Source organism: Periplaneta americana, chromosome 6 (assembly GCF_040183065.1).
Source record: "Periplaneta americana isolate PAMFEO1 chromosome 6, P.americana_PAMFEO1_priV1, whole genome shotgun sequence".
Taxonomy (NCBI): Eukaryota; Metazoa; Arthropoda; class Insecta; order Blattodea; family Blattidae; genus Periplaneta; species Periplaneta americana.
The window spans coordinates 43,803,681-43,820,579 of record NC_091122.1 but is presented as its reverse complement, the minus strand read 5'-3'; the positions used below and the strand labels follow the sequence as shown (position 1 = coordinate 43,820,579).

The following is a 16,899-nucleotide window of genomic DNA, read 5'->3' as shown; positions in this document are numbered from 1 at the left end:
GATCCTGGCGGTTGTTCTCTTCAAAGTGCAAACGATTTTAACATACCGATGACCTATCTGTTATATATATGATCTAGGATTCTGAATACGGTGTTAGATACTCGTAGTCACAACGAATACACAGACAAAAAACAATTGACTGCTCATACCAAGTGTATGGTTTCGAAATTAAAGCTTGAAAGGTTTTCGAAATGTTAAGCAGCCACCGGCCTTCAAAAGAGAATGCTCATACAGCTGGCGAAGCGCGTTGAATACACAATGGGCTTCCATGAGGGTGAAATTCAGTTACTCCCTCCAAGTTCAGAAACGGTGTTGTTTCCTAATGTAAATTTTCACTCCATTAGTGTTATTGTGCGAAGCTAAATTTTTATATCTAACTACTATGAAGGTTTATATGTGCATTTAAGATTATGTTTCGACATGAGTTCATTAACAAGTTCTTTGTAAATTGAAAGTACATTTTACACTAGCCGTGGCGAGAACGTGACTCGCGAGACATTGTGGCTCGCAATGATAGCTGTGCATTTCGCTTGCTTCTAACCTCCGCCAACCCCCACCCTCTCACTCACTGGAGTCAAACTTCGTTCCATTTGTATTTGTCTCTGACCTGCGAGTGGCATACCTATGTCTCTCTCGAAACCATGTACGAAAGTTCCAAGTAGGATGGGAGGACGCATTTTTTCTGTCAATATGATGGGAATATTAAATGTATGATTTGTTCACAAGTATTACGAGGAAAACGGTTGTATAACATAAAACGGCATTATACTACATGTCACTCAGGAAACAAAAGGTTAAGTGTTGTTGTTGTCACCATCATCATCATCATCATCATCATCATCATCATCATCATCTCTGCACGTCGACACTTTTTCAGCAGATGTACGAATAATGCGGTTAGCTCTTCAATTTGAACTCACTGACTTACAAGCTAGATGTAAGGACTTGACAAATGTTGAACTTTCAAATCTTTACCAAAAAATAAATATCCGAAGCTTCGTTCTTTCGCTTGCTCTGTTGAAGCCATGTTCGCTACAACTTACGTTTGTGAAAAATTATCTTCAACAAATAGTAAAAACCAAATTTAGATCACGACTGATAGACAAATACCTTCGTGATCAACTACGACTGGCAGTAAGTGACATAATTCCTGATTTTGAAACTCTGTCGCAGAGACATTCTGAAGACAGTTAATTTTAGGTTGTGATATTGTTCATTTCTTTCTTCATTACACGTACTAAACATTAGTTTGTAGCCTTGTACTGTATAAAATTATATTTAAGTGCTTGACGTAAGGAAAATGAAAATCCGTTAATAAGTCAGACAGTTGCTTCACTTCTCCTTCGGGTGTCCGCCTCCCTCCATAGGTGCTATGCACGTTGCAGGTTACACAGTGGCTCGGCGCACGATTACATTTTCGCCACCGCTGGTTTACACGAAGAATGGAGGCTTTGGCGCTTGGTTTAAATCCCGTTGTGGACAGAATATATTTTATTAATTATCACCAGGATTATGCAATTACGCGTAAAAACTGTTTTCTACGTGACACGTAAAGTAAATTAGCGTAAAATACGTAGAAAGCGTAAAGTACGTATAAATACTAAATAAAAAGCATTAAAAGTCCAGGTTTTTTCGGAAGTTGTTATTATGCATGACAGAAAACAAAAACGCTTTGAAAACAACCTTCCCCTTCAGAATTTTTATGTGCTTTTATCTTTTATTTCAGCATCATGAAAGAATGTAGATTAACTAAATAAGAGACTTAAAAATTTGGAGCATCCTTATTTTACGAAATAATAAAAACGTTTCTTTCGTTTCGGCTCATGAAGCTGGATCGTTATTAACTGCTACGCCGCTGTTCTAGGTATTTGCATATTCCAGAACGGAAAATTACTCGGCAAATTGCGTAGCCGTGCGTCGCATCTAAGTGCCAAAGCCAATTGTAATGCAATGCGCTTTCTTTCGGTGCGGATCCAGTGCGAGGTCAGTGCCCTTTGTGCAGAGGAGTAATAAAAATAGAGCCTATTATTTCGTTAATATTAATATATCTTTTTGTAGAAAATGAAGCCATAATATTCTTTTTGAGAGTAATTGGGGTTAAGAGTAAAATATTTTGGTGAAATTGGAGTCTTGTGACGGGGAATTAATGGACACGGCCGGCGTGCCGGGTCTAAATCGTCTGTCAGCGGTCGGCCGGCGCGGCGGACGGCAGTGTGACAGCGCGTCACGGCATCGCGGTGATGAAGGCATAGCGGCGCGCGCGTGTTCTCAAATGAGGTGACAGATTGAGACGCTGCTATAGGGTGCCTCGCAACACTCTCTCCTCTACAGGGCATTTCGTCACATCGGCACCTATTGCTGAAAATTTTTTTAATTGATAATTTAAAGAGAAATAAAACTGATTTCTGAAATTTTCTTATTTATTTAAGAATTAACTAATGTTGATGGGGTTAGAGCTGAAATTTCGACATTTTCATTCAAATTATCACTTTTTTACTTTCATACTTAAAAATACTCCAATGTTTTTATATCATATAATATCGTTAAATGTGTCATACTGTCATTTTTAATCCCAATATATTCTGCAGAACTATTCTAAGGTCAGTAGATAATAATAATAATAATAATAATAATAATAATAATAATAATAATTCTTTATTTATACTGGCAGAGTTAAGGCCAAAGGGCCTTCTCTTACACTCTACCAGGCCACAAAGTATTCAAGCAGTTAAAATTTAACAAAAAAGTTACAGAACAGAATACTAACATATTACAAAGAGAAATAATAATAGAATAATAAAATCGACACTAAACAACATGAAAATAATACCATAATAGAAAAAAAAAGAAAGTAAAATACATTGGAATATAGCAAAAGCAACTCATTTAGCACAAATGGTTAATATGGAAAACGTAAGGAAGAATATAACAAAATAGAATATAATAAAATAATAAAAAAGAAAGAAAATTAAATAAAATGCACAATAAAAGGTTATGATAATAAATTCGTCAGCTGATAAAGGGAACAAAAAGGGAAAGGGAAGGAAAAGAAATATATAGCCTATATTTTTACATAACTATCGCAGAGAAAAGGGCTTATAACTGAAAGGAATCTGAGTTGAAAAAGTGCAATTTTAATTTATTTTTGAAACTAGACAATGTCCGACAGTCTCTGACATGTTGTGGTAGAGAGTTCCAGAGATGAGCTGCAGAGACGGTGAAAGATGAAGAGTAGAAGGATGTTCTGTGTTTAGGAATGGAGAGTATGATATGATATTGTAAGCGAGTATCTATTTCGTGATATGAGGACAAATGTTGAAAACGAGAAGCTAAGTAGCTAGGGTTAGAGTTCTGAAGAATATTGAAGAGTGAAGTGAGAGAGTGAATACTTTTTCGCTCTTTGAGACGGACCCAGGACAGCATATTTAGTGAAGGAGCATATTTAGTAGATAGTGTTATGTTTAAATGAGATTAACTGGCTTTCTATTAATTTTTTTACGTGTTAATATATATAAAACGCTTGAATCTTTCACGATATACTAAAAAGTATACGAATAATTGAAATTGCTCTGGGTTTTAGTGTGAATTATACAGTAGTCAATTTGTCACACGTTAAAATTACAAAAGGAAACAAAGTTAAAAAGTTTAAACAATTTTTGTATAAATATATTAATCACACATCAAAACTCAGAGAAGCTCTTGTCTATGTTTTTGGTAAGTACTGATCAAATTTCAGTTTAAAAAATAAAAATTGCAACGCAAGGAGCATAATATATGCGACGACATAAGAAAAATAAAATAATCATTAATAAATAAAAATCTGTTTCACCTATGAAGTTCAAATTTGGTATGATAGCACTTGATAACTGTGTGAGTAGCTTACTTACTTACTGGCTTTAAGGGAACCCGGAGGTTCATTGCCGCCCTCACATAAGCACGCCATTGGTCCCTATCCTGAGAAAGATTAATCCAGTCTCTATTATCATATCCCACCTCCCTCAAATCCATTTTAATATTATCTTCCCATCTACGTCTCGGCCTCCCCAAAGGTCTTTTTCACTCCGGCATCCCAACTAACACTCTATATGCATTTCTGGATTCGCCCGTACGTCCTACATGCCCTGCCCATCTCAAACGTCTGGATTTAATGTTCCTAATTATGTCAGGTGAAGAATACAATGCGTGCAGTTCTGCGTTGTGTAACTTTCTCCATTCTCCTGTAACTTCATCCCTCTTAGCACCAAATATTTTCCTAAGCACCTTATTTTCAAACACTCTTAACCTATGTTCCTCTCTCAAAGTGCGATTCCAAGTTTCACAACCATAAAGAACAACCGGTAATATATGTAGGCCTATATATGGAACAAAATAAATATTGAAATCATTGTTTTACTACAGAGCTTTTGTGAATAACCATGTATAGTTCCATGTGATTAAAATATTATATTTGACGTGGAAATTATAATACATTTTTATTTTCTAAGTTAAGTACTTCTAAATATCTTACAACATGCAATATGAAAATTTTGAATTCATAGGAAAGAGCATGAATTTTTAAAACAGCATTTTTAAGGCAGCAAGGAGGCATTGAGAATAATATTTTTAGCTTTGGTACAATCATTAATACAATATGGTATAATAAATTGGGGTGGAGTAGCATCATCTGTACTTAATCCATTAATTTTATTACACAGCAGATTAATAAAAATTTGTCTGACCAAAAGTATGGATTACCAACAAATTTTATTTATACAGATTTTAATGTATTAACTATTGAAGAAATTTATAAATACAGTTTATACTAACTTACTACCACATCAATCTAATCGACATGAATATCGTACTCGAAGATAGAAGAAGTCTACTTTCCCATTAATTGGGGCTAAATATCATACAATGTGCAGCTCTTAAACACGGTGCTAGTTTCGACCCAAGACTTTATAATAAAATTACAAACCATTTTCCAAATTTGAAATATTTTAAAATTGAAGCTTTTAAAAAAGAAATTTGTAAAATTATCCATGATATATAATATTAACAAATGTATTTTTTTACCATTTATTTCTGTCGACTATATTCATGTTTTTATTGAATATCACTTGGCTTCTGTCGGATTGTCAATTGATATTAAATGTGTATTTTTCTCTCTTTTTCTCTTTCTTCTTTATTCTTGCTCTTGTGTTGTATTTATTGGTTTGAATTAAGTTACTGAATTTAGTAAACTATCCTTCTAAATTTTATGTTATATTATTGACTAAGACCACACCGTACACGAGCCTGGCTCTTACGGTAGTGGCTAGAAACATTTTTGTGCTCGACCATACGGAAATGTAGTAATTATACACCTGGTAGTAGCCCTTTAATGCACCTCATTAAAGTACACCTATTCATTATACTTCAGTTGTTCAGCCAATGAGAAATCACCATTGTACCATTATAAAACCGCAAGTATCGATTATTCTCGGATATGCAATCGAAAGACAACTAGCGAAACGTCACGGAGGCTGGAAATCCAATATTGTCGCAGAAGGTTATGTTCTGTTACTATAATAATTAGCGTTAATTGTAAATAATATTCAAATAAATTCAATTTGTCATCTCGTTTTTCAATTCTAAATCAATTTCCAGGTTATATCAAGATTAATGTTCATGTTATTCTCTAGATTATATCAAGGTCAATGACATTCGTTCCTCGGAAAAAAATCAATACTTTCGCTTCTGCGCACATCTCACAATTTAGGTCAGTTCCGCTCTTCACTTAGATAACCATAAGATGAATACTTATGAATAATTTCAAGTTAGAAATATGGTCGAGCATAAAAAGTCGTATGAAACTTGCCTATAATGGTAATTAAGACGCTCGTATGAAAATTATGAAACTCGCTTGCGCTCGTTTCATAAACAAACATACTCGCATCTTAATTACTACCATTATAGGCTCGTTGCATAATGTACTAGTGTTTTGTAAATGTAGTTTGTACTCACTAGCTAGCTAGTTAAGTAAATAAATAATCTCGGAATGTTCTAAAATGAATCTACCATGTACTTTTACTAAACCTCTCAATTGTTTTATGTTTATAGGCTATAAAGTTCATAGATGAATTCCGCATCAAATTTGGGTCACCTTAGTGGCAACACTTGGTGTGCATTCCTCACAGAGGTAGAAAGGCATATATCATTTGGTAACTGTTATTTATAAAAGTCCCATATATTTAAAAAAGGAGCAGAAAAATTATACAATTATCATAATATATGATTGGTTATTTATTTTTGAACATGGGGAAGTTGTTCATTACGACCCTGTATCTCTGTGGGCAGTATTTAAATTACACCGTGATTCTGATGAAAGCGGGTAGACCACACTCGCTGATTGAATCAACCTGGGCGCAGTTAAAAAGTAAATGACCCGGGATTGACTCCTTGAAACAGCAATCATCGCGTTAATTAAGCGAAACCGGGACGTCTGCTCCACTGCAGAGCGGAACGAGAGACTTGGCACACTCAGGTATAAATACACCCGCCGCAGTATATGGGATGGGAGTTGGACTTGTAAAACATCTGAACGTTTCTATTTCTCCAAGCGAGGTGGTCCTGTCTCGTTGGATCATGGGTTACCAGGCTCAGATATACAGTATCATTCGATTTGCATTAAAAGTGTTGGTTATTAAATTCACCTTAAATTGAAGAGGACTTTGGCTACAAAACGATCTAGAGCAGAGTTTCTCAAAGTGTGTTTCACGGACCCCTCAACATTTCCACTTGTACTAAATGACTTCTAAATTTTATTTTACACTAACAGTCTTACTAATAAACCTTATAGAGTTTTTATACGAGACTTATGCAGAGTTGAGACAGAAAACTTTACTAATAAACCACGCATGAGCGATGGATGTATAAACAGGCTGTAACTATGCAATGGGAATTGCTTGTTTAAACGTTGTATATAGGGAAAAAATGGCCGCCCCTCTAACAGCTGTTTGTATCGACTGTTATTTCATGATGAGGGTTGCCTTGTAACCACAGAAGAACAAACCAAAGAGCATAGAATAATATTGCTGTAGCGTGTACTCTTTGACCAAAATATAGTGTGATAATCGATTAAAGCCAGGTCTACTATCGATACTTAACACGCCACACGAGACACGAGACTTATGCAGAGTTGAGACAGAAAACGTTACTAATAAACCATGCATAACAGGCTGTAACTATACAATGGGAATTGCTTTGCAGTAGTTATATACACGAAACCCCTTGTTTAAGCGTTGTATATAGAGAAAAAATGGCCGCCCCTCTAACAGCTGTTCGTATCGACTGTCATTTTATGATGATGGTTGCCTTGTAACCACAGAAGAACAAACCAAAGAGCAGAGAATAATATTGCTGTAGCTTGTACTCTTTGACCAAAATATAGTGTGGTAATCGATTAGAGCCTGTTGTACTATCGATACTTAACATTCCACACTAGAGCGCTCTACCGGATGCAATGCAGAACCTCAGATATTCTATTACCTTTCGTAACGAAGTAATGACGAAACTATTGCATTGTATTGTATTTATTAACATTCCATGGTATTCATACATGCTTACAGCTAGAATATGGAACAAGTCAAAAAACTTAATACTATTATAAAATCTTTATTTATAGGCACTATGACGTAGCTGTGTAAGAGTTATACTGTTATACACGATGTATGTAGTGATTATTAGTAAGTAATTTACACACGACGTATAAACGAGCTACTCATTGTATAAGTAGGCAATAAGACAGTTAAACGTCTGTATATAGAGTTTTTATTAGTAAGACCGTTAAAGAATACTAGTACTATAAAATGTCTACAAATAGCGCAAGAATATGATTCGCTAATAGCATAAAATATCACCAATAATAATAATAATAATAATAATAATAATGCCATTATTACTAATTTAACCTAATATATTCTTCCTGTTCCCAAAAAGTTTTAACCGCCCTATAGTATTTTAGCGATCCTTAATATTATGAAAAACATCCTTTCTCGAAATTTCATTTGTCTTCTATTTTACCATTCTTCCAATAGTCTTCGTCAGTAAGAAATATATGAAGAGTCCACTGCAAGAATGATGGATGTCACTTTTTTATCGAAAATGAACCAGGACTGTCAATGCCTAGCTTAAGACATATAGAATGTACATAGAGTGTTACATGGCAAAACACTGATAGTCATTGTCCAGTAATGATCGGAAAATCACAGTTTAGCTTTGAGGCTAAGCATTTCAAACTTTCAATTGCTTCTCCTGCAAAATGTATTCCAAATGACATCCATCATTCTTGCAGTGGACTCTTCATATAGGATAGGCATACAAAAACACATCTACAACATATAATCCTCAATACACAATTAAATTTCAGAATACAAATCCTATTTCAGACAACACTACCGATTATAAACGCACCGACAACAAAAGCACCATAAAAAGAAACCGGAAAGAAGCAGGGACCTCACTAGTATCTGAAGATGGCTACAAATCAAGATGAAACTAATCAACTAAGTTATTATGATGTACCGAAGTGCATATGATATTTCCATGCAGAAATTCTGCGTTACCATAATATGATGAAGGATGGATAGAACAGAGAAAAATTCTCTCCTGCACTGGGAACCGAACCCGCTCTATGTGCTGACACTTCATCCACTAAGCCACGCTGGATTCCTCCCAGTGTCGGAGAGAATTTTTCTCCGTTTTATCCATTTTTCATCATATGGCAACGCAGAATTCCTGCACGCAAATATCATATGTACTTAGGTACATGATAATAATAAGATATGCGTAAGTAATCACTTAGTGATTCAAGAGGGTGCTCATCCTGTCGAATCCCTGTCGCTTAGCCATTCGTAATGAGTGCACCTCTGTACATAGTGCGTTGGACATTGTGCCACTGTCACATATTCTTGGCACAGTGCTTGAGGATAGGCCACCAAAGGAAAAACTGAGAGATAGAACTTAAACTGAGAGGATTTGATCCGACATCGGGACTGGAATCCAATGTGGCTTACAGGCAAACATTCTGATGGGGGCAGTTAAAAAAGTTAAAAATTTTTCTTCCACCATATTAATAATGTGAAAGAAGTGCTTATAGGCCTACCTATTTTGGCCACAATACCGCAATTACGAGGCCGTTCAGAAAGTGATTTTCCTTGGAGCCGTTTACAGAAAAAAGCATAATTACACGGAAAGAATTATTGAAACAGATATAGCAATTGTTGCGCTATTTGTCAACATATCCCCCACTGAATTTGAGGCATTTGTCACACTATAGGATCAATTTTTGTATCCTTGTGTCATAGAAGTCAACGGCCTGGGATGGAACCAGCGTTTGACAGCCGTCTGCACCTCTCTGTCGATCCCATGAAATGACAAATGTCTCAGTTCCTGTGGGGAAAATGTTGAAAAAGTAGCTCAACAATTGCTGTGTTTGTTCCAATGAAATTGAAGAGTCCACTACAAGAATGATGGATGTCACTTTCTTGTCGAAAATGACTGTCAATGCATAGTTTAAGATATATAGAATGTAGATAGAGCGTTATATGACATTAACACTGATACTCATTGTCCAGTAATGATCGGAAAATCACAGTTAACCTTTGAGCGCTAAGCATTTCAAACTTACAATTGCTTCTTCTGCAAATGTATTCCAAATGACATCCATCATTCTTGCAGTGGACTCTTCAATTGTGTTTTCTTTCTGTCAACGGCCCCTGCCGAACTTATTTTTTTACGATCCTCGTAATTGCGGTCGAGTGGCCAAAATTTGTATAAGCACTTCTTTTGGCGTTATTAACATTGTGAAAGAAAAAAAAAAACATTTTTTTATCTGCCCCCATCAGAATGTTTGCTTGTTAGTGGATAAAGCGTCAGCACGTAGAGCTGAAAACCCGGGTTCGGATCCCGGTGCCTAAGAGAATTTTTCTCTGTTCTATCCAACCTTTATCTTAGTCAACTAAGACAGCCGTGGGGAAAATGTGATCGTGCGCCGAGCCACTGTGTAACCTGCAACGTGCATTGCACCTATGGAGGGAAGTGAAGCAACTGTCTGACTTATTAACGGATTTTCATTTTCCTTACGTCAAGCACTTAAATATAATTTTATAGGCCTAGAGTATAAGGTTACAAACTAATGTTTAGTACGTGTAACGAAGAAAGAAATGAATAAGAAAACATAGGACACATTATCACAACCTAAAATTAACTTTCTTCAGAATGTCTCTGTGACAGAGTTTCAAAATGAGGAATTATGTTACTTACTGCCAGTCGTAGTTGATCACGAAGGTTTTTACTATTTTCATTGTTGAAAATAATTTTTCACAAACGTAAGTTGTAGCGAACATGGCTTCAACAGAGCAAGCGAAAGAACGAAGCTTCGGATATTTATTTTTTGGCAAAGATTTAAAAAGTTCAACATTTGTCAAGAACTTATATCTAGCTTTCATTTAACATCGCATTGTAAATCTGTGAGCTAATCGCATTATTCGTACATTTGCTGAAAAAGGATCGACTACAGAGATAATAATAATAACAACACTTAATCTTTTAATGTTTCATGAGTGACATGAAGTATAATGCTGTTTTGTTATACAACCGTTTTCCTCGTAATACTTGTGAACAAATCATACATTTAATATTCTCGCCATATTGGCAGCAAGAAAATGCGTCCTCCCATCCTACTTGAAACTTTCGTTTTTGTAGAGGTACATGGTTTCGAAAGAGACATTGCGACGATACGCCACTCGCAGGTCAGAGACGAATATAAATGGAACAGAGTTTGACTCCAGTCAGTGAGAAGCTGGGGGTTAGAGGAGGCAGGAAGCAAGAGAAATGCATAGCTATCAATGCGAGCCACAATGTGCTCGCGAGTCACATTTTCGCCGCGGCTGAACTAAGGTAAATAACCAACAAATTGACCAACTCTCAAGAATGTATCATTCGAGAATATGATGCAAAGACTGCAGCGGTTGTGATTTGATTCAATAGCAAGGAAAAGGGTGTGTGCATGACCTTGTAAGCTTTTCCTTCTATCACAGAAAACTTTTTTACGTAGGTGGAAGGAAGACAGTGACGCGGGTGCAGTAGGGCTGTTGGGGTAGGGGGGCAAGGGGCGCGATACCGCACACGTCCAGAACCCTGGTAGACAGTTTGTGGGTTGGAAACTTTGTTCTGTAGGAGCAATGTGTCAGGCAGAGAACATGACAGACAGACAGACGGACAGACGGTCAGCTACAACATGCTCCACATTCAGTAGGCGTGGTTGGAAAGTTCCTGCAGGAGGAGGGGGTTACACTGAAACTAACATGATGACGGGGGTATGAGGTCAGTTCTGGAGGCCAGGCGAAGTAGAGTTTTGACCCCCTGCTGCGAACGATCCCTCATACTCCCCTGTCACTAAAAAAAAAAGGAGTGGGAGGGTAGGAGGTACACATCAGTGCAAGGCTTTTGAAGTTAAGCGAGAACAAACGATAAACTTCAGAAAAATGCTGATGCTAATACAAACGAGCCGAGCGGCTTTGCTGACAGACAGAAAAGAGAAAGGGGGAGGGGGCTCGTTATGTGGGGCCATAACCTCAAAGAGGACGCTTGTACCGTCACACTCAAAACTTGTGCAACGAACAGTTTTAAAATTTGCAAAACATTTGCAGGAATTAATCCGTACGAAAAATCTAACTTAGTTATTCTCTGTGCCAGGATTAGCCAACCTTTAGCTACAATAACACTCTATCAGTTTTAATAACAACGGCTTTCCACGTCTAAGGAGTTCAAGATTGGAATACCGGTACTTAAAAAAGAAATCCTGTACTACTGTTATATGTTTTTTTTGCCTTTCAATTAATTTATTTTATTTTTATTCACTTATTTAATACTTTACACTTGAGCTACATTAGGCATTGCAGCCCGAAAGAGCAGAAGCTCGTGCTCGGGCGCAGTTTAGATCAGTTATACAAAATATATCACAAAATTAAGAGAGTTCATTGAGCACAATACCATTAATAAATAGTAAAATAATACAGCATGTAATAATAGGCTCTATATACAAATAGAAAATACAAAAGTGCATAAATATTAGAGTATCAATTTTTAACTCTATTAGCTTAAACAATTAAATAATTAATCTGATTTGTTTCTTAAATCTATGTGTGTTAAGTGTAATTAGCTCAGGGTAAGCTCTAATTAATGTATTATATATTTTGCGTCCAAAACTTCTACTGTGTTTTAATCCAGCAGTTGTGTGGCATTTGGGAGTATTTAGAAAGAAACTGTAATTTTGTCTCATATGGTATTCGTGAGGATCAAATTTAAATTTATATGTACTGTTACTTCTCGCATTCCATTGTTCCTTCAAATCATACGTTTGCTACAAGCAATGGCGTACGCAGAATTTTGTCAAGTGGGGACGGGGGTCATAAAATTGTTTACAATTTACATTATCGGTATTTTAAATTTTGTGTAATAATAATAATAATAATAATAATAATAATAATAATAATAATTATTATTATTATGTTACGGTATATTTATTAATATTATACAGTCTGATCCGTTTGGGTATGGATAATATTAATTTATTATTATAAAGCTATTATGATAGTAGGAAAAATTTCTTGCTGGTTATATTATGATTAAATAATGGGTGTTTCATATATGACAATTAACAATGCATAATCTGAAAGGACAAATGAAAATCGTAGATGATTAAATGGCTACTACAAATCAACAGCGGGCACAATGTGTTCTTTGGTATGCTAAATTTGAAAGTGTTAAAAGAGTTCAAAGGGAATTTCGACGTGAGTATGGTGTGCGTAATGTACCTAAATACGATTCCATAATGTTGTGGTATCGAACATTGGTAGAAACAGGTTCTGTGTTAAAAAAAAAAAAAAAAAAAACATGCAGGAGGTCGCAGGCGAAACCCAGTACGAGAAGAAGCTATCTCTTGGCTTGGTCCCCAAACTCCCCACATCTAACCCCTCCTGACTTCTTCGTGTAGGGTTTTGTTCAAGACATAGTCTATTCACAGTAACCCAGGAACACTGATGATCTGAGAGTAAAAATTACTCAAGCTTTTCAACAAATCACCCCTCTTATGTTACAACGGACATGGGCTGAATTGCATCACCGTTATGAGTTGTGCAGGGTGCGCAATGGGGATCATGTTGAGCTCTCAGGAATCTCCCGTCTTCCAGTGTTGTATGCACAAAGTTTCAACAAATAAAGTTTAGTAGTAAATGTTTCACGGTGTTTTATTTTATCCATATCCAAACGGATAACTCATATGCATGATTAGGGCTAGGATTTTGTGGTTTGGAAAAAATGTCCTAAAACAATGCATTTATGACCTAAAAATCTTTCAAAAATGCCCTTAATGCCCATAAAATTGATCTTACATAATTGTCTTAGTAGGAAAAGAGGTTTTGTACTACTTAATATTTAGACTAGTAATTAAATTAAATTTTACATAATTTTTTCTAAGTAGCACACTTTAATTAATTATTTTACCTGATGTAGTTTCCATGTATGATGTTCACCTCTGCGTCGGCATGTGGACGTGAGGTCAGCAATCGGGTGGTCGGTCTTGGCCCTTCATGGGCTGTAGCACTATGGATTTACTTTACTTTTAGTTTCCGTGTAGTCTACCACAAGGCCACTCTTATCCAGAATTAGCAGGTATAGAGGAGTCTATATTGAAGGGGTGGTTGGACTGATCCATTACGTGGGGTGTACTACGTTAAAATGACAATATTTGTGTAGAAAAACGATTAAAATATTATACAAAATAATAATGAGTATTAATGGACAAAATACAAGTATGTAAAGAAAATATAAAAGGAAATAGACATTATTTTACATTAATAATAGGGATTTATGGCCAAAATTAAGTGAAAATGCCCAAAAATGACCGAATAAAACAAAAGATGCTCGAGTTGAAACAGGAAAAAAAATGCAAAAAAAAAATGCCCTAACAAATATGTCTTAAAACACTAAGTTTATCACATAATACATAAATACTAAAGCAGCTATGTTTCTGGCTTACTAGAAAAAAAATGCAATTTCATCAAAATCCTAGCCGTATACATGGTATTTTTTAACGGAGGCATTCATATCAACATTTTAAATCCGAAAATATATATGCAATATTTTCAACCGAAAATTCATGGGTCTTCATAACATAGAATATGTACGTCATATTTTCGGTAGCGGTATTGGCATCAATTTTCCATTTTAAATTCGAAAACATGTAGGCCTACTGATGTTTCCCGCAAGGAGATTTGAATCTATTTACGGTTTAAAATAGGACAATTCATACGCGATTATTTTATTCCTAGGAAGAATCTTGTACAATATACGATATTTTTGTAGAGCGGGAATTCATATCTATGAGCCGATATGTCATGGGCATTCCTTTGTTGGCTGGGTAATACTCGCAGGTTTATAATTTTAAATACGAGAGCCGATATGTCATGGGCATTCGTATGTTGGCTAGGTAATACTCGCAGGTTTATAATTTTAAATACGAGAGCCGATATGTCATGGGCATTCGTATATTGGCTTGGTAATACTCGCAGGTTTATAATTTTAAATACGAGAGCCGATATGTCATGACATTCGTATGTTGGCTGGGTAATACTCGCAGGTTTATAATTTAAAATACGGGAGCCGATATGTCATGGGCATTCGTATGTTGGCTTGGTAATACTCGCAGGTTTATAATTTTAAATACGAGAGCCGATATGTCATGAACATTCGTATGTTGGCTGGGTAATACTCGCAGGTTTATAATTTTAAATACGAGAGCCGATATGTCATGGGCATTCGTATGTTGGCTGGGTAATACTCGCAGGTTTATAATTTTAAATACGAGAGCCGATATGTCATGGGCATTCGTATGTTGGCTGGGTAATACTCGCAGGTTTATAATTTTAAATACGAGAGCCGATATGTCATGGACATTCGTATGTTGGCTGGGTAATACTCGCAGGTTTATAATTTTAAATACGAGAGCCGATATGTCATGGACATTCGTATGTTGGCTGGGTAATACTCGCAGGTTTATAATTTTAAATACGAGAGCCGATATGTCATGGACATTCGTATGTTGGCTTGGTAATACTCGCAGGTTTATAATTTTAAATACGAGAACCGATATGTCATGGACATTCGTATGTTGGCTGGGTAATACTCGCAGGTTTATAATTTTAAATACGAGAGCCGATATGTCATGGACATTCGTATGTTGGCTGGGTAATACTCGCAGGTTTATAATTTTAAATACGAGAGCCGATATGTCATGGACATTCGTATGTTGGCTGGGTAATACTCGCAGGTTTATAATTTAAATACGAGAGCCAATATGTCATGGACATTCGTACGTTGGCTGGGTAATACTCAGGTGGAGTGACTGCGTCTCTCTGTTGCAGGTGTGGTTCCAGAACAAGCGCAGCAAGGAGAGGCGACTCAAGCAGCTGACGTCGATGGGTCGGGGCCCTTTCTTCGGCAGCTCGCGCAAGATGCGGGGGTTTCCCATGAACCTGAGCCCCGGGGGCCTGGATGAGCCGCCCCCCGGTTTCCCTTACTTCGCCACGGCCGACGGCAAGTTCGAGTTCGGTTATGGCGCCCCGGCGGGCTTCCACCACGAATTCTTCCCGGGACACCATCCCCACCAGGGCCCGCCTGGACAACCCCTCCCCTTCAACCCTCCAGGTGAGATCATCACTAATGAAGATATAAATAAAGTATTTGATAGCGAAACGGGAGGTTTTCACAAAAGATGTAATTTAAGTCAACACGCTTGTTTTAGTGGTTATTAACGAAATATGAATTATAATGCTTGCAATTAGTCCTAGAGAAAGAAAAAAACTCAACCTCTGAATAAAGTTAACTTTAAAATATGAACGACTGGCAGAGGTCTGCATCGGACGTTTTCGCTCGAGCGCCAAGTAGTTTATAGCATAATCCGATAGGTAGCGCACATGCATGATGGCTAAAATTGTCGCGAGCGATAAATCCTCAAACGGTATAAGCCGAGCGTTAGACATTCGTTCTTGTTACAGTGATGCACTGTGTAGTAACATCATAGATGTTTATCATTTCAAAAGTTTGCAGTGTTTAACTAACCTCTTCATAGTTCAACTACAAAACTTGCTTTAAAATGTAATATAAATGTTGTAGGTAAATTTTTTTTTCTTCCCCCTACACAGGAGTGATTTTGTTTTTGCCACATCTGATAGATGTTATTGGATGTAAATGTAATTATTATAAACGGAGAACACAATCACGATAATGCAAGAATCGTATCAATTTTTGTAGTAATAATAATAACCTCTAATGAATAATTAGTGTATCAATCTTTGCGTCTGTAACAGTTGTGTAGCATGATCATTCGTTTTCTTATATTTTCTGTGACGTTATCCCTGTACTACTATTGTTATTAATCTACTGCTATATCAATAATATTTTGTAAAACGTTTCTACATGATCGCAGTATATAGACGGAACACTATGTATGGACCTATCATATTATATATGTGGTAAATCAAATATTGAATAATTATTAATTAAGAATAATAACTGTATATCGAAGTCTTTCATACTATTTTATTTATAACTTCATGTTCTTGTTTTGGTACGTTCCATTAGACTGTTCCATTAAACGTTTGTCATAAACGCAGAAAATAAAGCCTTATTTTTACCGTGTGAGCAAAACATATGTGTATCTTATCTGTCGCCTTCCATACAAGATAAGACTGCCGGTGAGATGACCTTGTACTGTGCTTCTATTTATTACGAGCGTATCACGACCGATCTTGCCTCACTCGAGGGTACGACATTCGACCGAGTTCAAGCGAGCGATTTAACTCCAATGCAGCACTC

At 36.4% G+C, this 16,899-nt stretch overlaps 1 protein-coding gene across 2 annotated transcripts in view; it reads left to right on the top strand.

The window, feature by feature from the left end:
* Positions 1–16,899, top strand: part of Lim1 (LIM homeobox 1) — a 539,144-nt gene that overhangs the window by 503,263 nt on the left and 18,982 nt on the right. For both annotated transcript variants that reach the window (XM_069828032.1, XM_069828033.1), the window contains exon 6: positions 15,447–15,729. In XM_069828032.1, the coding sequence (XP_069684133.1) occupies positions 15,447–15,729 (283 nt within the window). The remainder of the gene's footprint in view (positions 1–15,446; positions 15,730–16,899) is intronic.